General features: G+C 35.3%; 3 protein-coding genes across 4 annotated transcripts in view; 1 reads left to right on the plus strand and 2 right to left on the minus strand.

Moving 5' to 3' along the window:
* The first annotated feature begins 2,813 nt into the window (after positions 1–2,813).
* Positions 2,814–14,556, plus strand: LOC128233567 (hemagglutinin/amebocyte aggregation factor-like). 2 transcript variants are annotated; one of them, XM_052947303.1, is made up of 6 exons: positions 2,814–2,935; positions 8,593–8,620; positions 11,969–12,197; positions 12,368–12,499; positions 13,149–13,272; positions 13,976–14,556. In XM_052947303.1, the coding sequence occupies exons 3-6, from the start codon at positions 11,969–11,971 to the stop codon at positions 14,037–14,039; spliced, it is 549 nt and encodes a 182-aa protein (XP_052803263.1). In that variant the 5' UTR covers positions 2,814–2,935; positions 8,593–8,620; the 3' UTR covers positions 14,040–14,556. The 2 variants fall into 2 exon arrangements, with proteins under 2 accessions (XP_052803263.1, XP_052803262.1); XM_052947302.1 differs by lacking the exon at positions 2,814–2,935 and adding an exon at positions 6,763–6,841.
* LOC128233568 (probable ATP-dependent DNA helicase RecS) lies at positions 4,660–5,500 on the minus strand. Its single transcript, XM_052947304.1, has one exon. The coding sequence runs from the start codon at positions 5,402–5,404 to the stop codon at positions 4,913–4,915; it is 492 nt and encodes a 163-aa protein (XP_052803264.1). The 5' UTR covers positions 5,405–5,500; the 3' UTR covers positions 4,660–4,912.
* Positions 14,557–17,578: 3,022 nt separating the features above from the next.
* The window catches only part of LOC128235111 (SWI/SNF complex subunit SMARCC2-like), a 30,639-nt gene continuing 22,140 nt past the window's right edge, over positions 17,579–26,077 (minus strand). Inside the window, exons 19-26 of the mRNA XM_052949847.1 lie at positions 24,718–24,873; positions 23,521–23,591; positions 22,697–22,783; positions 21,302–21,448; positions 20,560–20,694; positions 19,866–20,010; positions 19,116–19,286; positions 17,579–18,387 (exon numbers count right to left, since the gene is read on the minus strand). Coding sequence (XP_052805807.1) covers positions 19,891–20,010; positions 20,560–20,694; positions 21,302–21,448; positions 22,697–22,783; positions 23,521–23,591; positions 24,718–24,873 — 716 coding nt within the window. The 3' untranslated portion in view covers positions 17,579–18,387; positions 19,116–19,286; positions 19,866–19,890. The remainder of the gene's footprint in view (positions 18,388–19,115; positions 19,287–19,865; positions 20,011–20,559; positions 20,695–21,301; positions 21,449–22,696; positions 22,784–23,520; positions 23,592–24,717; positions 24,874–26,077) is intronic.

A 26,077-nucleotide genomic window follows, 5' to 3' on the forward strand; every position in this document is an offset into this window, starting at 1 on the left:
ATGGACCTGCATAGTCGAAATGCAATCTCAATGTTGTTGCGGCCATTACCGTAAATGTAATTTCGCTTCTGCGTACATGTTCCTGTTTTTCTGACATAGTTGACAGTGTTCATATGATTTTCAATTTCAGTGTCCATTAAAAGCCGCCATACATACATTTTGGCTAAGGATTTCATTCTTTTTTGTACCTACGTGCAACGTGTCCAACATCATTTCACGTTCACAAGGAGGTATTATTACACGATTTTCCCGAATAATGCATCCATTAACTCAAATCGTTTTTAATAGCAAGATAAGGTCTAAAATACTTATTTGGACATTTCTCTTTTTTCTCCTTTTTGCAGTAACACATTAACTTTTGACATAACCGGATCTCGATGCGTCCACAGTCTGACCTGTTGTGATGTAACCGGCGTGTCAGCCAATTGTTTGATGCCTAACACAATTTCCGTTGGCATTGGCGGTTCGAAAACCTTTGTATGTCTTGGCAATTGACTAAGACCATCAGCATTGCACAAGATTGGTCCTTCTTATAACCTACCAACGTCAATACCATCGCAATTTTCTTGCAGCTGTCGTTGAAGGGACCCAGTATAGGTTTATGGTGAAACTTTTTCAATGCTAATGCCTTTTTTCACTGCACCTGAAAGAGTTCTAGAAGCATACGCAATCGGCCTCTCGGAACCGTCCTCCATACTTTGAAATAAAACCGATGCAACTCCATACGGCGATGCGTCACAGGCCAACAGCAGCTGTTTTTCAGGGTAAAATGAACTTACAAATCTGCAGGTGACAAGAGCTTCTTTGAGTGCAGAAATGCCTGGTTTTCGTTCTCGCCCAAATGCCATGCTGCCCCTTTCACAAGTAACGCATGTAACGGCGTCAAAATCTTTGATATGTTTTTGAGAAACATGTGATAAAAGGTCAATCATTCAAAGATATCTTTGTAGCTGTTTCTTGATGTTGGATGCCGGCATTTCCTGTATAACCTTTTCCCATTATGGTAGTGGTGCAACTCCTTCTATGAGCTTTTGTCCTAGATAGATTTCCTAGTTTCCTAAGAAGACAAACTTGTTGCGGTTCAGTCTGACACAATGTTTTTGTAACCGCTCTAACACACATTCCAGAATTTGCAAATGCTCCTTGCTTGTACGGCCTATGCTTAAAATGTCATCAACTCCCACAATAACATGTGGCAGTCACTGAAGCATATATTCCATGGTACGGTGAAAGATTCCTGGACAATACTTTACACCATAAGGCATTCAATTGTACACAAATAAACCTTTGTGCATATTACTGGTGACATTTCTTTTTTGTTCTTTTTCAAGTTCCATTGCAAAAACGCTTGTAACATGTCCAATTTTGAAAACTGTTTCCAGCCATTTGGCGAACCATACACCTCTGTAATTTTGGGAATCGGATAATTGTCAAAGTTTGAAAACTGATTTATTGTTATTCTATAATCAGCACATGTCCTGATTGATTTATCACCTTTGACAATCGGTACATTCGGCGCTGCCTTTCCCGAAAACTCTACAGGAGTTATTGTCCCTTCGTTTTGTACATGTCCAGGATCTTTTTCAATGCCTTCTTTCATAGCATACATTACTGGTAGTGCTTTAAAGTACTTTTTTCGACATCTATCTCACTGTAGAGTTTTGCCTTCACGCCAGTTATTTCCATGATCCTTCATTGAATACGCTACTGTATTTGTTCAAAACAGCATTCAAATCATTGCCTAACTGATTTTCACAGAAAAAAATTCACCCCAGTTAAAAGCCTTTAGTTTTTCAAACCGGTATCTTCCAAGGAGATTTAGTCCATCAGTTTTCACCACAATAATCGGCAATACAACGTTCTTGTCTTCGTCATCTTTGCCTTAGTTTCCTAAAGAGATGAAGATTGTTTTAAACCTTTCCCAGGTCTCCCATAAACTATCGTTGCTGAAGCACCAGTGTCAAGCTCACATGATGAGTTTGTCGAGTGACTAAAAGTAAAGTGGCAGCACTTTTTGCCGCAAGTTCAAAGATTGTCGCGATCTTCAAAGTTTTTTTTTTAATTCCAACTTTGGTTTTGAAAGTAATCTCCACTGCATCCTGCCCTCGTTATAACGCCGCATACGAGTCGACCACGAAGCATCACTAGTGTCTCTAAATTCGCAATCCTCCGACGATTGACGTAATTTCGCCACTTAGATTGATACAGTTTTTTCACATTTCGAGCACGACTGTTTCTCTCTGTACTATTTCTGATGGTTTAGGATGATGATGTTTCTGAACAAGTTATTTTAATTCAGCAAAAGATAATAAAATCGCTTTCTTCTTGTCCGCATCAGTTATATCATTTGCAATTAAATAATATTCCAATCGTAAAATGTACTCATTCCAATCTTCTTCCCCATAGCAAAACTCTTTTATTTTTCTGTACACAGACATTTTCCACTATTCAGAATGTAATTACTTAAGATTTAATCAGCTTTACACACATTTATTGCCGACAAGCATCACAGTACAACTAAATACATTTAGAAAATGCAAACTATAAGTAAGATCAACCTATAGTCTACTTCACATTTCTATAGTTTTAAAATGACATAAAACTCCCGTATAGGTGTACATGTTCTTAAAACGTTATAGTAACACCGGGGTGGCCCCCAGTAAAGTCCACACTTGTTGAGATTGAGTTTGTCTGAGATTTGACAAAGTAATGACCTATGGAATTCAATAAGGAAATATTCAACGTTTATTTTACTTAAAGTCAATCACATTTCGGAACTATATATATAGCAGGCGTAGAGTTAAAAGTGGTGATTAGGTCCCAAGAGTATAAAAAGCAGGGTATCTACTTTCACGACTGATGAATACTTCAAGTGACAAAAAGGAACGTAAATCACAATTTGAAAAACAGTTTACAAATGTACCAGGAGCTACAGGTAAGAAGTCTGAATTGTATTTAACCATAAAAGCTTTAGAATTTGTATTAAGTACATTGCCGAAACATTGTATGAACTCATATAAACTTTAATACAGAGCTGGTACAAAATAGATATCTGAAAGCTGCACTCTCACAGATTTTCCGTTTTGACAACTTCTCTCTTTTCTTTTTTTTATAATGAGCCAACTTTTGCGTTAATATTTGTAAAGCACTTATGAAAGACTGCTGACAAAAGATAATATCGCAGATTTTCATATTTCCGTTCGACAAAAAATAAACAAAAAAAGTTGTCAAAACGTTCAAACTGTGGGAGTGCAATTTTAACAATTAATGTTCTTCTATAAACGACGATTGACAATCGTCGTTTTTAGATGAACATTCCTTGTTAAGATATCAATATTAAAGATGCAGTCTTACTCCCTCATAAGATTTACCACAATTAATACTACTGTTTTAGTATTCCAAAAAGGATGAATACATGTCGAAAACAATGGTTTTAATGGATGATACCTATTTTAATTTGAAAGAAATGTGCATAAACACAGTATTTCTACCTTTTGTTTTAGTAGATCACAGTAAATATTTTAGCATTCACCAATCATTTAATATTTTTTGCGTTTTCAGCTATTAAATACACGGTTACAATCTTGTTATCAGTAATTTATATTATCCATAAATGCATTATTAAGTTAGTAGTTAAAGGATTATCAGTCAAGATATATGTTTGTTATACATGTGTATGCATTGATATTGAATAAGAGTGTCACTTTAAATCAATTATTTATGATAAAAGCTCCATATCGAATATCAACCCGAACCGCGAGACGGTCGATTATTAAAACCTGAAAAGGAGAAGTAATTCACACATACTCAACCATTGAATCCGATATTGACTCATTCTTTGACATGTGTATTAACAAACATATTTATAAATAACCTTTTAAACCAGTACAGAAATGATGGCAACAAACAACACAACTGTATAAAACAGTGAAAAAAGTGTAACTTTACAATAATCGGACAATTGATTTTTAATACTTATTGAACGAAGTTCCGCTCATTCTTTGTCTTGTTGTAATGTGCGACATTTTCTGAAAACGAGAATCTCGGTTTTTAGAAAATAAAAAAGAGGCGTACCAAAATAAACATCGAGCCTATATTCTATGAGGGGTACCAAAATAAACATTGTGCCTGGAATAAGACCGTACAAAAATAAACATCGAATCTAGATAAGATTAGTCATTCTAAAATGCCGTCCAGGCTCTTTTTTTTAATGATGGGTAGCCTGGACGTCATTCATAATAAAATTCGTAAACATGTTCGAAATGCCGATCAGAATTTGATCGCACATTTATTGAAATTATTCCAATTTAGTCTATTTAAACAAAAAAAGAACACTGTACCTGTTAAAAGTAATCCTTTTTACATCAATTGCACTATATATTATAAAATAATCACGTTCCTAATTGTTAAAACAACATGCATTTTCAACACCTTCAAAAATTACCAAACACCATTGTTTTTGTCAATGAATGTAACCGAGAACATCCAAATGCAATTTCTTTTCCCTGATTAAGGCTACACATGACTATTAGCTATTAGCTATGAGCGTCTACCTCCCTTGGCAGTATTCATATAAAGCAACTTAATTAAAGCGTACTTGTGTTATAACACAGACCAATAAAATGGTTAAGTTAAAATGACAGTAATAAAAATACTGTATTCAAATTTAAGAACAAAGGGAAATGTTTTTCGTCATTTATTACTTTTTAATAAGTATAATCGTATAATTGTGTTATCAATCACTTGTGTCACATCAAGATATTCATTATTTACATACACTTGCGTAAAAAAGACATAAGTTCCATCCTTTTCCGATTAAGTGTGAAATGTATTTTCAAACATCGACCGAATGTTCCACTTTGTTGATTGTGGCTGCACTGATTTGAGCAGTATATACTGTGTATTGCCCTTTTCAATTGGTTTTGAATAGTGTTTGCGTTTCTTTACCCTCACACGTACATTGGGAGAAACAATTGCTGCAGCATAAACAGCATGCACATATGCATTTAATGCATTTCTTGTTCTCACATTTGGATGCCTTTGGGACTTTGTTTGCGTCCATGTCCTTCGTTAGTAGGTTCAGAAGCACCCCTCTTCTTATACACTCTTCTGACACGAACATCTCTTTTAGGTTATTGTCACATACTCTCGGGCAGAGCGACCGCGGGTATAAAATGGCAACTGCCAGAGCAGGTTTGCCATCTCTTCCCGCCCTACCTATTTCCTGCCAGTAGGCGAGAAAGCTTTTCGGGGCTCCCCAGTGAATGACCATTCTAATGTTAGGAATAGCAATTCCCATCCCGAAAGCAATCGTGCTTACAACAACTCGAACACGCCCATCGGGTTTAGAGAATTCCCCAAGAATCCGTTTCTTGGAATCGTCATCTGTTGACGCATGGTACATCTCTACCTTCCTCTCTCCATCCACCCACCCATGGTCCTGTAGCCCCTCGACCAGAAATGACCATACATTATACACACTCTTGTATGACCTGAGATAAAAAGAAAACATACTGTACATAACGTCATGTACTAAGACAGCTGTATGTGAACTTCTACACAAAAGACGGCATAAGGTAACTGTAAAATTTTGTTAGATTGACTATAGTAAGAATATATAATGTACTTAACAGTAATTTTATTACCTACATTCTTGTTATTGATAATCATTATTTACACTCTTTGTAAAGACAGTTCTATTGGATTTCCAGACAGTATGCGATCTGTGGGGTCCAAAGCCACCAGCGACACCCTAGCACGTCATGGCACTCTGGCCGGGGGGTTAGGCAAAGAAATATCGAAGATTTATGCCAAACTTGTCGAACGCACAGAGGACCACCCAGGTGCACGGAAAATGAAGAAAAGGGAGGAAGATATAAAATTCTTTGTCAATCTTCTTAAAGAAGAACGCCTTACTGAAAACTGTGGCCGGCGTTCGCATAAGGCATTTCAAACATTCAGAAAGGAGACACTCAACCGTTTTGCATTCATGTCAAAAGTATCAAAACTTAATAAGAGACTGGACAAGAGTCGAAATGTTGTTTTCCATGATTGAGGTTGAATAATTCAGGCCTGAGTATAATGTTCATTGAATTTCATGACTTCAAGCTCCAAAGTCTCGAAAGTTCATAAGTCCGATGTAACATAATTAAGCTTAGCTCACTATAACTGTGTTTCTGTAATATGCATCATATAATTACTTCTTAAAAAGTATTCAGGCATTATACAGGTTTAGTTATGATAATCACATTACAAATTTGTTTCTGTTATCATACTCGGCTTTAAGTATGTATTTTGGCTAATTAAAAATAAGCTTTTTACGGTATGTTTTGATAAATTTGGGCCAGTATATTTTCTATTAAAAGTAAGTATAACATCTTTGAGGACATAGCTTTTTTTCAGAAAATTATGGTTTACGTTGAGTTATTTACTTGTTTAATGTATGTGTATTTTGTGAACATTCCTTTTTATTCAATTAATTTGATATTGTTTCTTCCAGTTACTTAAGAATGTTAATTATCTTGACACCCTTAGCTTAAAAGCATATTTTAAAAGTAGGCTAATTGCTAAAATCTAGTCATGTATTTTATAAATATCTTTTTTTATTTTGACATGTCGCCATTGTTATTAGTTAAGGCTTAATATTTTCCTCCAAGTTTATTTTGTTCTGATGTACATATTTTGTAAATAAATCGTGAAATTTGTACCCGACAATACATATTGCTCGATTTCATAACCTACACCTACGGACGGTAAAACTTAGTTGTGTGTAACCATTTTCTTTAGGGTAATAAGAAAGCTCAACATGGCAGTATCAACACGGAAATGCATGTAAAATAAGGTATTTTGAAGAAATAGTTTGTGAATTTGCAACATTCTTGTGGTGAATAATACATATTTTGGTATTTATTGGTAGTCTTAAGCCATACAATACGAAATAAGACTATTTCATTTCATACAAAGTTTTTACATGTTTACGAATTTTGTTATGAATGACGTTCCAGGCTACCCATCAAAAAAAAAAGCCTGGACGGCATTTTAGAATGACTAAGATAAGATATACGTACCAAAATATACATCGTGCCTAGAAGAAGATTCGTACAAAATATTTATTGATTCTCCGGAAAGAACTACATTTCCTTAATAAATTATTTCGAAGCGTTCAGTTTGTGGCGAAAAACATATTCTTCGATCGACATCTAAGTTTGGTATCATGACTTTAAAGATAACAAAGTTATTGAACAGATTGTGGCTTATGAGGCAATGTTTACAAATAAACCTGTTGATTTTATTCACATTTTTTCGGCAAATATTCCATATCTGTTGTAACTATACTTGCATGTGTATATTCCTATTTTCCAAACTTCATGGTTCAATTCAATTCAATTCAATTCAATATTCTTTATTTCCACCAATAATTGATGATTATTAAACATAAATACAAATATGCAAAACATAAGAGGAATAATCAAACATAAATACATGGATTAGCAATTACACATCATTCAAATTATTTACAGTGTACAGAGATATTAAAAAAAAAGAAAAAAAGAGATATTAAACTATTGCTTTATATGTACAGAACACACAATGTGCGATATGTTTTATGTACACACAAGCTTCAAATGCCCTTTAGTAGTCGAATGTATTTATATATTAATATCAGTAGTATGTAGGAATATACTTCATTTCGTCAACACGCCGTGCAGTGATTTAGGATATGGAGGGATATTTTCATGAAGTCCGAGTGTAAACTTCTGTCCATGATACGTTCACAAGGAGCACCAAGTAAGGTGAGGTAAAACGTCTCTGCGTCCATTAACATTATTACTCGACTGTACACGTTTCCAGGCCGATTTTTAGTACCTTAACCCCCATTTTGTTTATTGCAAGCACATTACCCACTTTTCTCTTTTTGTACACTTAGAATGTAATTACATTGGGAGTTGTCATCACACAAGCGCGTTTTTCATCGGGAAATTTATTCATTTGATAACATGCAATTCCTAGACCAAATCCTCAATGGTGAATTTTTGAAATATCTACAACTAATCAATAATATACCGCTAAACATTAAAAATGAACTAAAACAGCAGATATTACATTTCCGGCTGTACAAAACTCGATGTTGGACTAAATTAAGTACAAAAAGATGACATAGTGTCTGTATAACACACGTATTCAAAAATAGTTTCGAAATAAAACATGAATACAAATGGGAAGACTTTAAAACGAAACACTCAGTAGGAAAGAAATATATACAATGCCACACACATAGCAACATACGACACATGTATACGGGCTTTTCAGTTTAAAATAACCAACATAATTATACACACTCATAAATACCTTTTCTAATGCGAATTATCAAATATTACCAAAAAAATGAGAGAAAAAACACAACAAGAAAGAGCGCTCCGCTTTATATGTGATGACTATTCCTCTGATTAAAACAGCCTTCTCCAAAGCTACCAACACTTAAACTTAAAAGGCTAAGAAGAATAGCATTAGAGACACACAAAATAATGCATAAACAAGGGCATATTATTAACATGATATTGTTAGTATAAAACAACATTATTTCAATTTTAGATTCAAGAATATTGCTAATCTATCAAAGGTAAGAACAACTAGTTACGGCAGCAACTCAATCCGTTCCAGTGCCCAAAAACTTTGGAATTCACTCCCCGCACATTCAAGAGAAGACATTATTTACCAGCATTTTAAAAGCTTAATCAATTCCTGGGACGGAGAGAGTTCCTCGTGTTCATAGTTTGATGTATGTTGTTTGTTGTTGCCTGCTTTATTGTACATCTTCTTTGTGTGCTTCATTATTTGTCAACAATCTGTAATTTTCGTATAATCTGTATGCCACCTGCATTAGACAATTGTCTGTCTAGATTAGAGCTTAGCTAGATGCATGTACGTGTTTCGCCTAATTGCAAAATAATTTAGAAAGTAATATTTTTATTTATGTAATTAATGCCTTTTTCTTACCATAACTACCGTTTTATGTACTCTAAGAAGCTGTTGCTAATCATTTCATCTACGATCTGATCGAGGTGATAATATGATTTTTGAAACCGTTTTCCAATTGCGCATCTAGTGCAGTTTTTCTAATTTCAGTTTTTACTGTCCTCTGTCTTAGTTATGTTTTAGTTACGATTAGCGACGGCAGCTTCGTTTTACCTATATACTAGTTTATTGCATTGGCATACATATAAATGTGCTTAGTCATTGTCTTAACGTTTAATATGTGCAATTTAAATATTTTTGGTTCTTAACCGCACGACTTTGACTTAGGTGTGATTATTATTCAATAACTAACCATTTTAATCTTAGTTATGATCTCAGTTCAATGTGCCTCTCATAATAAAATGTCATTTCACATACACACACACGCACGCACGCATGCACGCATACGCACACACGCACACGCACACACACACACACACATAATTATATATATATATAATCCTGTTGTTATTTGTTACGTAATTTTGTCTGTAAAAAGCTATACATAGCTCATGTATTGAATGTTACATGAAATCCGACAAATAACAAATATTGACTTGTGTTCCATTTGTGAGGAAACAATAAACCACATATTCTGGGAGTGGTATATCGCACAAGACCTGTTTGGAATAAACATACATATGTGTCCATGCACTTAAACATAGAATGTAAGCTCACTGACCATTACCAAATATGGCGATAGTCAGAACGACCTTGACCATGACCACCATATGTGGTAATAATCGTAAATACGTTTTATTCCGAACAAAAATAAATATATATCACAAAAGAGGGCTTTTCTTTCATAACTTCCAGAAATATAATATATTTTTAGAAAGCCCGTCTGTCGCTCAAAAATCTTTTTATAGGTCTTTTTTACCCTTATCCTTTTTAATGAAAAATTAGCATAACAATTAGTTTTTATTACAAAATATAGTTAATTAATATTACAAATGTTTTCAATGTTTAGTTTATCAATTGTTTTGCATACATTTGAATAAAAAATGTGTTTCATTTGAATCCCTCTAGTACATTTCAAATTATGACCTGGACAAACAACCATACATGAACGATAGGATTACGATTACTGGGTACTACACCTCTTTGTCCATCTATCTACATTCCAAGTTTAGTTTAATCCCTTAATCTAAGGGGGAGGTATTTAAGGGAATATAACTTCAACATATGCAAGGCAGGAGTATGATTCTTCTTCAAAAACTATCAGATAAGCCGAGTTTCAGGGGAGGTAATTAAGTAATGCCGTGCATGATTATGGTTCCAACATTGCCCACGTCTTATCAATGATCGTATCTTATCGAATCCTTTATTCTTGGTTGTAATATGATACATTTGCAACAAAATGTGCGACTGGAAATATTACGCTAGGCCTGTTTGGATGTAATAGATAAATTTTTAATTTCATTTCTCACACTCGATTTGTATTGAAGCGAAATCTGCGATCGTCGTACTACATTTTTTGTGGTTGAAGGTCAATCGAGAGGCCTTGAAGTATTTAACCTAACGAAGGTTCCTGTGAAATTTCAGAGATGTTTTTCAAGCAATTATTGACGTACGGACGGACGCCTGACGAATACCGATCCTAATAGCTAACCATGAGCAGGGCATGATTATGGTTCATGTGCTTCCTTTCATGTTATTGCATTTTATCTATATTTGAAGTTTTTCGAAGATATGACCTGGACAAGAACCCTTTTTCGGAAAAGATCAAGTAAAGAGGAGATAACTTAAAATAGGAAGGGTAGGATTATGGTTCTTGTGTACTGCACTTCCACACATTGCCATCTATTAATTTACACCATGTACCATAATTTATTTCAATCACATCAGTAGTTTTGAAGTTATTTCCGGACAAGCGTGTGAAGGCACCAATTATGAAAAAAATGGTTAAAGATGCACTCTTAATCCCAAATAAGATTACCAAAATTAATAAAGTTGTTTTAATTTATCAAAAAGGATGAATAAATGTCTAAAACAATGGTTTTTATGAAGGATACCGAGTTTAATTTGAAAGAAATGAGCATAAAACACAGTATTTCTACCTTATGAGACTATAGTAGACCGCAGTAAATCTTTTAGCATTCACCAATCATTTAATATGTTTGCACTTTCTGCTATTAAATACAAGGCTACAATCGTGTTATCAGTAATTAATATTTTCCATAAATGCATTATTTAGTAAGTAGTTAAAGGTATATAAGTCAAAATTGATATTTGTTTTACATATGTTTGCATTGATTTTGAATAAGAGTGTCACTTTAAGGAGAGATGATAAATATGTATGATATGATTACGGTTTCTGTGCACTGCACTTCCTCTCATTGCCATCTTTCCATAAACCAAGTTTACGTAGTTATTCTACGGACAAGGATTCTACGAACGGACGGAAGTTCTCATTAATATATCAACATTTGTTAGGTACTTCTCAGATTACTCCCATTATAAAAATATACCCACTATATAGCTAGTGCCCTACTAACCCTAACTAACCCTAACTAACAAGCGCTACCTAACAAATTTATCTTCTATAAGGAATGAAGGAATTAGTACCCAATATATATACCCGTTCGTGTGTGCAAACGGACGGACGGACGGATGGACGAAGCTAGGACTATATGTTCGTTCTTCGGGGAGTATAAAAATGCTAATTTATCCAGATAATTGTTAATTTTGCCTCTCTATGTCATGCCAGCGGCACAAAGGACCACAATGTAAATAATACTTTTACTCTTGACTGCACTTTTAATTAATAAGAATTAATAAGATGTTTCCCATTTGAACACAACGCATCTGTTAATCTCTGTGGGGCCAATGGTAAAATAAATCATTCAAAATTATCACCGTTACATGGACAATTGCTTAAGCAAACCATTTACTAACTACTTGTACTCTTGCATTTTGAAACAGTACATGATCAACCATAACCATTTTGCAGATGGCTTGGTTTCTTGTGCTGTCGCTGCTAGTTTTGAATGCTGTGAATGTACACAGTGCCGCAAATAACTTTGACCAGCCCGTTAACTTCAACTGTCCAAAGAAATCACAGTCTATCAATCACATTCACAGTCAGCACGACAACTACCGCGAAGATCGTCTATTTACCTACGAGTGCAAAGAAATTCCAACCGTTTCTTCGGACCTTCGAGCAACCTGTTATAAAACAGGTAACTTGATTTTTATTAAGACTTGATTATGGATATGAATGATTTTTATTGATTTGTCTAAAATGTCTATGACTTCTGTATATATTTTGTGAATTTTGTAAGTGATTTTGTTTTGTCTAAAAATAACTTAATTTTACTCACACTATTTAAGGTTTCCATCTGTTTTGAAGGTTATGTAAATGCTTACGACGAAGAGGTACTATTTAAGTGCGAACCTAACTACTACATAAATGGTATACACAGCGTGCACAACAACTACCACGAAGACAGGATTTGGGCATTTACATGCTGTCATATTCCAGGTAATTTGTATATGGCCTTCCAAATTTTTCTAAAAACAGCTAGGGTATGAAGGCTTTCTTTTTAAATACATTTGTTACGCCTTATGTTAGAACGTATTTGTCATCATTGTTTTATTTTAACCAACATACTATAAAAAACGGTAAAGTCGGCGCCGAATTCGTACATAGGTTAGAAAAAGGGGTAACCTGAACCACAAGTATTATTTAGACCTAATTTATAATAGTAATTCTTTAGCTGCATTATAGTATATACTATATTAATTATTGTATCACCCATCCAGTATTTTGTTTCCATTTCTAAGCCGGCAGCTGATATTGAAATTTTGAATAAGCACAGATTTTTTTCAATACAAAGTGATACTGTATGTGTATTCAAAACGTATACTAAAACAATTGAAACTGCGAGAACGAGCCCTAAGGTTTAACCAAGCCCGTCTTGTCATGTTGACTATGAACATAATCGTCTACCATGCAGACTGTGGTAGGTGCAATGAACTCACTCAAATCAATTTCAGAGATAGCTTTTGACCTTAGAAACTTGGTCTGTATGGTATATGATGCTTGGTAAACTTTAATTAGAATTGGGTCGCTTAATGAATCGAAGAGGAAATTATATTTAGGACACGTCAATACAAGTCTCTATCTTTAGACTTTCAGATGCATGGATGCAAGTATAGTGGATGGACAAACGATTACGACCACTTAGAAAACTTCTACGTGGAACATGGCCATGTTTTGGCAGGCGTCATTTCTAGACATAACAACTACCACGAGTAATATTATCTTGTTTTATTACCATTAACGTTAATCTAGTTATACATAAATACGGAACTTCAATAAAAATAGTTGTGATTCAGATGTTGAATAAAATATAATGTACAACGCTGAACCAATCTAAAATAAATTGTCTGCAAATGAAATGATGCATTAGAAACTACACAAATCTTCAAAATAGTTCCTTTAATAATAATTTTAGTTTTTTAATGAATACCATGACTTGTCATGATGGTGACATTGTTGGAATCTCTAGCAAAGTCGCGGGGTTCATAGTAATGGGGTATTTGGGATGTCTGCATGCTTACTCCGCATGTTCAAATCAGTTTGCCCATAAAATATCATAAAACCTAAATAAGCGGCGTGCTAATAGAATCAAGAGCGTGTTTTTGATCGTATCAGATAATATGTTTTATTGGGTGTACCAATTAAGTGAATTTCCAACAGGACTAAGCTATCAATAAAGTGTCATATGAACCGCTTGTATAGCCACAGCGATCAGTCCGCTCGAAGTACCAGTGACGTCATACCGCTATCTCTTATTTAGCATTATATCTTTTGTGTCGAGTATAAGGAATGTTTTGGTGTTCTTTTGTAAAATAAGACCTCAAAGTATTTAAAACGATCTATTTTCTTCATACACATTTTTACTGTCAATATCACTTGAATGTGTCGTTATAATATCATATTCTTCTTTTTCAGGGATAGGATTTTTCAGTACGAAATATGCCAAGTAGCTCGTGAATGTGTTGATGTGTTCGATTGATTTTGTGACGGACATTATAAAAAAGATCTGAGTTGCAATGAGTTTGTTTTATTTCATTTCCTTTAATACGATTTTTTTCTCATATTTCGCGGGGTTAGGCTTTAAAAATTCATTGTTTTATGAATGCTGATCGAAATATATTTTAATCATATTACAACGATTTTTCACTGCGATGTTTCCATGTATATTTTCTCGGGCGTATCGGTTATTTCATGTATCTGTCTGTTATCTTCTTTTATAGATATGTGATGACATTTCAAACACGTATCATTTTTTAGCAGTTGGTCCTCTTTAAGGTGACACTATTGTGATCTATGTACCTGAGTTCAAAGTAAAAGTAAAGAAAATAAAGTTTGAAGTGCATGCTGCAGTGGAAATCAGACTATTTGGGACAAAAAATAAACTTGTAACAACTACCAAAAAGGTAAAATTTCCACAATTGAACATGCAAAAAAAAGTGTCGACTTTAATGAATGTTTTGGTGTAATTTTGTAAAATAAAACCCAACATTACTGTAGTTGATTTTCTTTTCGATTTCGTTCATTACACATTTTCAAATTCATTGTCACTCTAGCGTATCGTTTAGCCTACCTGTATAGTAAGGGTCCCCTTGCTGATGGCATGAAAAACTTTAAATTTGTCTTCAAAACTGTTTAGTGCTCATCCCTGATGTTCATATAACTTTTAAGTGTTTATCCCTGATGTTCACAGAACTGTTGAGTGTTTGTCCCTAATGTCCATACAACTATTAAGTGTGTGCGCCCAATGTCCACAAAACAATTCAGTGCTTGTCCCTGATGTCCACAAAACAATTCAGTGCTTGTCCCTGATGTCCACTAAACTATTCAGTGCTTGCCCCTGATGTTCACAAAACTATTCAGTGCTTGTCCCTGATGTTCACAACACTATTCAGTGCTTGTCCCTGATGTCCACAAAACTATTCCGTGCTTGTCCCTGATGTCCACAAAACTACTCAGTGCTTGTCCCTGATGCTCACAAAACTATTCAGTGCTTGTCCCTGATGTTCACAAAATTATTCAGTGTTTGTCCCTGATGTTCACAGAACCAATTCGTGCTTGTCTCTGATGTTCACAGAACCAATTAGTGCGTGTCTCTGATGTTCACAGGACCAATTAGTGCTTGTCCCTGATGTTCACAGAACCAAACAGTGCTTGTCACTGATGTTCACAGAACTGTTTAGTGCTTGTCCCTGATGTTCACAGAACGATTTAGTGCTTGTCCCTGATGTTCACAGAACTATTTAGTGCTTGTCCCTGATGTTCATATGACTTTTAAGTACGTGTCTCTGATGTTCTCATAACTGTTTAGTGTTTGTCCCTAATGTCCACAGAACTATTTAGTGCGTGTCCCTCATGTTAACAGAACTGTTTAGTGCTTGCCCCTGATGTTCTGACAGTTCACAGAAATATTAAGTGCTTGCCTAGGATGTTCACAGAACTATAAAGTGTTTGTTCGTGATGGTCACAGAACTATTAAGTGCTTGCACTTGATGGTCACGAAATGGTCGAGCTTAGCAGCCAATTGAAAAATCCTATATGAGCTGTCCACATGTAATCGTTTTAAGCTTGTTTGCACGTGTATATGAATTCAATATTTAAAGTAACTATTGGGTGCATATTGACCATTCAATAAGCAATTTAACGTTATGCTAGTTTTAGACAAGTACTTGTCAAAAGGGATGGAAGCACACAATTGACTGTTGAAAATGTGACTCTTGTGTGCATATCAAATGCATCTGGCATGTTCGATGTAGAGCTACAATTCTTGAAATATTGGTAATCTTGTTCAAGGAAAGGAGAGCAAAGCCAGCTCAGGGATTATCTCCCTTTAATGAAATTAATATTTTTTATTTGATGTTACGGACACTTATAAAGGCCCAATTATAAACCTTATTAACCTTCAAAGGAATAGCACTACTTATGAAAAAGAAAAATATTCTTACCTATTTCAGGTTGGGTAGGAAGTTTCATACCATGGATTTTAATTTCATTTAGCAAACAAATAACCATTTTCTTGATCCGTCATAACCAACATTTGTACTGAACTCAGAAGTTCAAAAGAGAACATTTTAACAAGTTTCAAGAACAAAAGGTTAAAATTGTGTTTTAACAACTTACTTCGAACATTTGACCTAATGACCTACTTTTTGATCCGACCTGACGCTGAATATAATTTGCCCTAGATTTTATGTGAAAAGTTTTTGAAATCTTGGCCTAAGTAAATCATTTTTGACTAGACATGAAAAACAAACTTGATCAAAAGTTCTTAGACAAACATATAATAAAAGTTTCATAAAGGTTGAGTAATAATGTGGCCCTGATAGATTTAACAATGTTCTTTTATTATTTGACCAAGAGACTTACCTTTTAAACAAACATGACCAATAATTGAACTGAACTTAGATTTTAAAGACACAATTTAGCCAAGTTTCATGAACATTTCATAGACATCATTCTGACTAGGTTTCAAAAAGAATCGGTACAACTGTAGTCTTTAGTGTGATCAAGGAAATGTTGAAGTTATTTATACTTTGCTTCCAATGTTAAAAATGAGTTGTTACATTCTGTATTAGTTATAATTGTCCATGCTAATCCACTGAACACAATCCACATAGCACTTGATTTCAATTTAAATCCACATCACGAAAGCCATCGAATGAAGTTACAGGGATGCTTTTATGAAATTGGTAAAAAAAAATCACAAGGAAACAAGTACAGAATAGGAGATCATGCTTTATACCAAAAAATATTTTTTTGTATAGATCCGATAAATGGCATCAATTTCAATTTTTAAGTTTTGTGGCTAAAAAACAGGAAATCAGCTGAAGAGGAAATCGGCGTCCCTCAAGTAATATGTACATAACTGATGCACTGTGCTGGGAAATAATACTTTAATCAAGGTCTCAGCATACTATGCAGGGAGCTCAGCATGATATGCAGGTTACTTCATATACAAGTAGGAAGAGTTACTTTTTACCTGCCCTGAATGCATATTGTGGGTTACACACAGATGTATTGAAAAACCAAGGTTGTTGTTTTTTCGATTGTCTTCTTAATTAGTCAAATTTTGATTATTTTCCAATCAAATTTGGAGAAAACATGTATTTTGGGATGTCACAACTGACACTGCAATATATTTCATAAGATTTTTGAAATTCTGATTTTAAGAAAAAGTTGATACTGATGGGGCTTTTTTTCCATGCAAATTCAAAATTCGAAAATGTAATAATTAATTGTCAAATATCCGAAGAAATCCTGAAGTCATTTAGTTAGTAAATATTTCTTCCTTACTATTTAAAATGGAGGCTAAATTTACAATCATACAGTGGGTAATTCCCATTTAAAACGGAATGAGATAAGATTTAAAACAGTTCAGCATTTGATGGGAAAAAGAAAAGAAGGTGCTCAAATATGTTGCACTTATCAGCTTGGACTTAAATATTGTAAATAAATTTTATTTCATGTCAATGCTGAATGATTTGATATGAAAGTAAGTTAATATTGAAAAATATAATAAAAACAACAACAATTTTACAACATCTCATTTATTCCATCTCAGAGATACATGAACATTGTAAAATGATACAAAATGCTTTGATTTACATGTACAGAATGATGACTTACATCAAATGATTTTCGAAGAATGAAGAACGGAAAATGACAATGAACACAGAAATGCACAGCAGCACCTGAATGTGTATTAAAACTGATCCCACATTTGTAAATCTGATATCAATTTCTCATTTGATTTAAGAATCTTGAGAATCCAAATTTCTTTAATATATGGTTTATTAATAATGCTTAATGTAGACTGAATGCATGCAGTTTACTACTACACTTAAAAGTATTTCAATGCTTAATGACAAAAATATTCAGATCATTGCACAGTTACCTCCCTTCTACAGTTATCCATTTAGGACAAAATTGTGTCCCTTTAGAGATTTGCCTCCCTTGCTATTTGTTGCGTTTAATGTTTCAAACATAATTTATCTCCCTTTCTTCATGTTCATATTTGAACACAAAATATTTCTCACTTGTTCAAATATGTCGATATTAATTGATTGATATCTCGAACTATTTTCTTCATATTTTGATACAATAGTATCTCCCTTGTAAAAAAACAAGATATCTCCCAGCACTGAATTTATCTCCCTTTCACATTGTTGTTCAACAATATTTCAACACAAAATTATCTCCCTTGTCCAAACATGTTCATAAACCAACACTTGAGTTATCTCCCCTACTCTATGTAGCAGGCACTGCTGAGTTTGGAGGTGGTGGCTGAGTGGTGTCCATTGGCTCAGAGGCATTGGAATTGTCACCATCTCCTGTAAAACATTAATATCAGCACATTTTCACTAATTAATCAGGTAATTTAAAAAATAGAAAAACACAATCCAAGTTTCTTTTACCCTTTTTTTTTTTAACAGCTTAGTTCAATTCTGGTTCCAGCACACATTCTTAAATCTTTCATATAACCCACAACCATAATGTACAATTACCCGATAGTATTATAAACAATGAAATCTGGCGCCTAATTGACAGTTTATAAGTAAAACTATAACTAGGATCTGTGAATTGGATGTGTCCCCTGTTGAGAGCGTCTCCATAATTTTTCTAGTAATGACCTTGACCTATGATCTATTGAGCTTAAAATCAATAAGAGTCATCTACTGACCATAACCAATGTGAATATTAAGTTTGAAGACTCTACAGTTCACCAAAAAGTTTAAAGCACATGGAATGGAAACAAAACTGTCTCACAATGTAGACAAAAATTAATGTATAATTGATAAGCCCACATAGGCTTCATGAAACCTGGCTGTTCTCTGCAGTCTTCTTAGTATAAGCCATAAACTTACACACTATTTTAGAGGAGTAGACCATGCAGAGAGATAAACAATGTTCTGTATAACCCACTACCCTAATGTACACTCTAAGGTTACACAAAACTAGTTTTAGAACCAATTTTCAAAAGGCAAAAACAATAGGGTCGGTGTGGAGGATCCATAAATAATTATATACATGTATTACCACCAATACCGTCCATACGTACCAGTGTCAAGTTTGGTCTGCCCAGATGGAGGTAGGGGCTGGGAGGTGGGTGGTGCAGGGGAGCCCTGCTGGGCTGAGGGGCCCATCGGGGTCATAGGGGATGCAGAGGTTGGGTATGGCTGGCCCAGGCTTGCTGGGTTGATGGCTGTGGCTGTTGCACCTGATCCTGGACCTAGAAGGAAAGATTATGTGGATTAGAAAATTCATGTTGTTTAATACTCACTGATATAACATGTATTACAATTCTACACAAACTATTTTCCCAACATATTTCATAGAGATCCAATCCTCCTCGTATTCTAAAACAATTCAGCATCTCACACCAATTACAAGATTACTGCTCCCTACTCATCTGCTGCATGGTTATTTGCTGAGCCTGGAACTAAATTGCTCATACTTGCTCAATCCCAGACCAACTAACAAAGCCATCACCCTCTCCTCCAACCCCCACCCACCGCCCCCTGCCCAAGCCTGTGAAAGTTATTGCTCACTACTCATCTCCTGTTGCCGGGCCCGATTCTCGACTGATCATACTTGCCAAATCTCAACACACTCTCCTACTAGCTACAATTAACCCAATTGTTACCCACCTTTACTCAAAGTCCCCTGCCCCAGCCTGTATAGGTTATTGCACACTAATTTGCTGCATGGTTACTTGCCGAGCCCGGTCCTCGGTGGCTCATACTTGCCAAATCTTAACACACTCTCCAACTAACATTCATTAACCCCCCTGTTCCCCACCCCTACTCACCATCCCCTGCCCCAGCCTGTGAAAGTTATTTCTCACTACTCATCTGCTGCATGGCTACTTGCCGGGCCCGGTACTCTGCTGCCCGCACTTGCTCCATGTGAAACTGCTGTCTCTCCTGCAGTAGCTGTTGTCGCTGGTACTCCAACTGGTGAAAAATAGAGGTTACCCAGTTTATTAGAACAATCGTGACAATAAAATTTTGCAATAGGAATATTTAACCCAACCAGGGATTTGCAAGTATGAAACTTGAGTCAATAAATCCAAATTTAGTTTATCTTTCATCTTTTTTGTATTTGTCTCTTTACCTTGTCAAGAATAATGCAATTTCAGACAAAACTTGCTGATAAAGCAGCTTCCAATTGTTCAATATCAAAGCAATAGACCTTTTTACTGATACCATTCTAAGCCAAATCAAGCACCAATTTGATTATAGCCACAAAGACTATGCAATTCCGAGGTCATTGTTTAAAATCAGTAGCTTTACTATCTAGACACAACCATGAAGTCTAAAATACTGCAATCAGGCAGTGTCCTCAAAAAAGGACTATAAAGTTCACCAGAACACAAAAGAGTGTTAAACACAGTCTTACACAAAAACAACAGGTGTTATGTGACACCAACAAAAAACCCAATAGCAAACAAATTTAACAAGCAACTAAAGGAATTACAAGACTTTAATATCAAATCCACTCACCGCCTCTCGTTCCCTGTCCATGATGGCCTCCAGCTCATCGAAGTGTCTCAGTTTGATTTCCAGTTTCTTCATCTGAGTCTCAACCAGCAGAGCAACCAGAGACTTGATCTTTCGCTCCTCAACCGCTGCCAGGTGCTAGAAAAAAATAATTAATTTTTTAACCGCTGCCAGGTGCTAGAAAAAATAATGGATTTTTTACAGTCATGTTAAAGAGTTCATTTGAATCTCAACCAGTTGGGCAACAAGGTGCTAGAAGATAAATTGTGACATTTATACAGTAATGTTAAATATTTTATCCCAGTCTTTACCACCAGGGCAACAAGAAACTCAATCCAATCTTCCCTTCCTCAGCTGCTGCAAGCTGCTGGAGGAATTAATTTTTCAGATAAATATTAAAACATTACAAAAAATATTGTTTGTCCATTGAATGTAGATATCACCTGATATTTACTGGGCATTCTGGTTCCCTTTAAACAAACTACAGACCCACACCAACACCTTGACACCCATACAGCAGTAGCTATGTTTCCTCAATCCTTATTATCTTAGTTTCTATACAACTTCTCCAGCAAAGGCCTTTAGAATATAATCCCCTAAAATCATGATAACCCCCTATCTTGGCCTTAACAACAGCAGCAGACAGCAGTAGCAAAGTATTGTCTCCCCTGTCATCTGTTTTTTTCACAATTTCACAAGCAGTGGCTGACAGAATCTCTCAAAATCATTAACTAATAACCCCTACCTTGGCCTTAACAGCGGCAGCAGACAGAGCAGCAGCGGCAGCAGTAGCGATGTTTCCTCTCTCCTTGTCATCCAGTTTCTTCACAACCTCTCCTCCAGTGGCCTCTGTGCTCTTCTCTCCATCTTCCTCTGCCTTCTTAGATTCACCCTGTAACAGAATAATAAGCTAATGGTACTTCTATCATTTCACTAATAAGTGTGGTCTTGTGTTTTGGGGGAAAGCACAGTAACCGGAGAAAACCCACTTGTCTGGCTTGGTGACAACTAACCAAACTCTCATGTGCCCAAGCCGGGAATCGAACCTGGAGCGCCTTAGTGAGAAGCGAGTGTGCTAACGACTAACCGGACAACCTTCTAATATGTTTCTTAAATTTTATTTCTACCTACAATTTTCTTCAATTCATTCATTTTATCACTTACATTTCTGTACATTTTAACCTTTTTCTATGTCCTATCAGGACTCATCCTAGACTCACATTTTTGGGAGACACGATTTCTCCCCAGTTCGAACTAGAAATGTGTCCATAGGACACGGATGCCCCCACTTCGGTTTTTTGTCACAGAAAATAAGCCATAATGATTTTTGAAGTATTTTTGGCAAAAAAGGGCCGTAACTCCTAAATGACTAAAGCGATTTCCATGACTATCGAACTTGATCAAGATATTATGGTCACAAACATGTGTTTAAAGTTTGGTGAGGATTGGACAAACAGTTTTCAAGAATTAGATCGGAAACAATCTTCGGGACATATTTTTCAAGTCTTTTTTTGCAAATAAAGGGCCGTAACTTCTAAATGACAAAAGCGATTTCCATGGCTATCGAACTTGATCAAGATATTATGGTCACAATCATGTATGTAAAGTTTGGTGAGGATTGGACACATACTTTTCAAGAATTAGATTGGAAACATATATTTTTGAAGTATTTTTGGCAAAAAAGGGCCGTAACTCCTAAATGACTAAAGCTATTTCCATGACTATCGAACTTGATCAAGATATTATGGTCACAAACATGTGTTTTAAGTTTGGTGAGGATTGGACAAACGGTTTTCAAGAATTAGATCGGAAACAATCTTCGGGACGTACGTACGGACGGACGTACGTACGGACAAGGGCAACCCTATATGCCGCCACTTTGTGGGGGCATAAAAACTATTTCCATATTTCCAGTAGTGTTTTTCTCATCTAAATGTTTCCTACTTTTCCATAATTTTTCTCAATTTTCAGTGGAGATTTTCTAATCTAAAATTCCACCACTTCCTACATTTCTCTTATTTTCTACAATTGAACACATGCTACCCAAGATTTTATAGTCTAAATTTCCAATAGTGATTTTCTAATCTAAATTTCCACCATTTTCTACATTTCCAACATGACCACTACAAGCAACACTCACCTCTTTTGTCTCGTCAGCCTTGTCATCGGTTTTCTCCTTCTCTTCTTCAGGTTTCTTCTCTCCTTCATCCGTCTCCATTGGCTCCTTCTGAATATGGCGGATAAAATATCTTAGTTATTTCCCTATTTATCAATGCAATATTGTTTAATTGAACTGCAGTGAATAAATCTTTAATTTCTTGTCCGAAGGTTAACTCATTATTTGACAATAATTAAAGCCAGAGTTATGGACCTTGCTATACTTACAAGTATTGTCTCTGGCAAAATGTGTACCAAGTTTCATTTGAATGTCTCCAACAATTATAGTTTATGGCCAAGGTTCAATATATGGCACAACAATGCCTAAGACAATAAAAGGCCATGTCAATACCTAGACATTTTCTTTTTAAGCAAGCTATAGACATGAAGACAGTATTTAGATGACATTTGACTTAAGACCCTAATTTCAGACTAAAACTGGTGGTCATGGTGGTGGTGGTAGTGGGGGCGCACTCTTAAGTTTAAGATCGTATTTGGCTTGAGACTAATTTCTGATGAGCTAAAAACATGAAGATAGTCTTAAGATTGTAAATAGCTTAAAACCCTAATTTCTGATGAGCTAAAAACATGAAGATAGTCTTAAGATTGTATGTAGCTTAAAACCCTAATTTCTGATGAGCTAAAAACATGAAGATAGTCTTAAGATTGTAAATAGCTTAAAACCCTAATTTCTGATGAGCTAAAAACATGAAGATAGTCTTAAGATTGTATGTAGCTTAAAACCCTAATTTCTGATGAGCTAAAAACATGAACACATTCTTTTGAAGACCCTTATTTCTGATATACCTTGACTTCATCTTCTTTCTCAGTTTTGACATCTGCCCCATCTTTCTTCTCTTTGTCTTCCTCCTTGGCTTCTAAAACACAGGTGAACATGTTCTTGAATATGTAAGCAGATAACTGAAATGTTCACTTTTTGGGAGTGTAGTGAACTTATGTACTTTTTGTTTTTAGTGACCATCTCAAACTTTTAAATGAAAATGTGGTTAATTCATACATTCAATATTTCTGGAGACATTCCAAGGGGAATTTGTTCAGAAAACCAGGGAATTTTGACATAAGCAAGTGGGATTTTTAACATGGCTTAAACTTGTCTATGTCTCATACATGCCAATTTCTGGAATGCTTCCCAGGAAATTTTAATCAAAAATTGCTCTGGCATGGGCAATGTTTTGGCAAGTTCTACTTTTAACTTTCTTTTTATCTGAACATTTGTTTTCAGTATAACTGTTGTAAGATAATATATTGTAACAAGCAATGCAGTCTCCAATCAAACACTAAAAGACAAAAAACAAAAATTCAATCCTTGGGAATATTCATCTATTTCAATGGCATATTTTTAGCCTTGCAGGGGGATATAGTATGTACGTTTATTCTTACCTATCTCAGACAAATTTCATAAAACAGGACATTTTTCGCAGATTATTTTTTGACTGGCATGAATATTAAAACAATATTATCAATGTTCACATTAATAACTGGACAACTTTATCCTGAAATAACATACATACACTAATATGCTGCCAAACACATAACATGTACCTAAAACAACTTTTTCTCAATTAAAATATTGTACCCTCCTCTTTCTCCGGTGCACTTCCAGCAATGCCGGTCTGGTCCAGGTCAAACTCTAGACCAGCTTACACCATTAACTTACCCTCCTCTTTCTCCAGTGCTGTTCCAGCAATGCCAGTCCGGTCCAGGACAAACTCTGGTCTGACTTTCCCCATTTACCTACACCTCCTCTTTCTCCGGTGCTGTTCCAGCAATGCCAGTCCAGTCCAGGCCAAACTCTGGTCCATCTTACACCAGTAACTTACCCTCCTCTTTCTCCCGTGCTGTTCCAGCAATGCCAGTCCGGTCAAGGTCAAACTCTAGACCAACTTACACCAGTAACTTACCCTCCTCTTTCTCTCGTGCAGTACCAGCAATGCCAGTCTGGTTGAGACCAAACTCCAGACCAGCCAGACACTGGAAACTTACCCTCCTCTTTCTCTGGTGCGGTTCCAGCAATGCCGGTCTGGTCCAGGCCAAACTCCGGTCCAACCTCCTTCCCCTCTGATGCAGCCTTCTCTACTGTCTTCACATGGGCATCTATCAGGGCTGGAGGTACCTCGTCCTTCATCTTAGAGAATGTCTCTGAAAGATGAGCACTAGATCAAAAGTTTGAATGTGCGGCATTTACGTTTATTTTAGGGATGGAAGCGAATATCCGAGTATCCGGATATCCGGATATCACGCAAGTATTCTGATACCAAAATGGGTATTCGAATATTCGTTAAGAATTAAAATTTCAATGAAATAGCTTAGCAGAGACATAGCAATTGTTATAAAACTTTTCAGATGTAATATTTCAGGTGATCAACAGTGTCTGTCGCGAAGCGGGTATGTGTCACAAATCGTCTGCTATTTGGGTGTTTGCACAAGGCGTGATATTGTGTCCTTGTGCAGCACCCTGTTAAGTTCTATGACCTTGTTTACAATGACAAGTGTTGTTTTATGATCACAGATGTGCTTAATTGACACTAATTGGCACTAGTTGATATGAAACGGATTGATCATTAATCCGTAGGAATTGATCGTCCAATCACAAGATAAGGGTCGTGTAATCAAATCTATTAATGACCAATCATATTTTTGATGAATATGCATGAAGAAATTATTGCTATCTGAACAATAAATACAAAAAAAAATTTGTTTATCTATTCACTTTTCAATCAAATTTCCATCATTTTGCATCTTGTATTTTTTTTTTCATACGATACGTAAACATGTTGAGTTTATTAATAAATAAAAAAAGTACACGCATGCAAATAAAGAAAAATCAGATCGTCTTGTTGTCTTCTTATCTTTTCCGCAATTATATCCTTCATTACAAAACACCGCAGAAATTGTAGGTATTGCATTAAATCAAACAATGTAATGAAATAAAATTACAATCGACTATCAAATAATCAAAGCGTCATTTAACATGAAACCTGCTGATAAATAACAAACTCGAAAGCACATGGCAGTAACCAAGCAGCCACCTCGGCCGAAGTGACTATCAAATTCGCGAAGTGTTTATGTGGTATTCATCATGAGTTTTATGATGTAAAATGAGTTGTTTAGCTTTGATTATAACATTATAAATTATTAAGACTGAGAAAGAATGAATGAAAAAGTAAAATTGCCATATGACGAATTATAAATTAAGTGGACAATTATGTCAAATAACAGAAGGTGGGTGACATATAATAGGAAATTTACTTATTATGAAAACAATTTGATACGAGTATCCGGATAGTATTCGAATACTTGATACGAATATCTGGATACCGATTTGGTATCCGGTTTCCATCCC

Source organism: Mya arenaria, chromosome 5 (genome assembly GCF_026914265.1).
Source record: "Mya arenaria isolate MELC-2E11 chromosome 5, ASM2691426v1".
Classification (NCBI taxonomy): Eukaryota; Metazoa; Mollusca; class Bivalvia; order Myida; family Myidae; genus Mya; species Mya arenaria.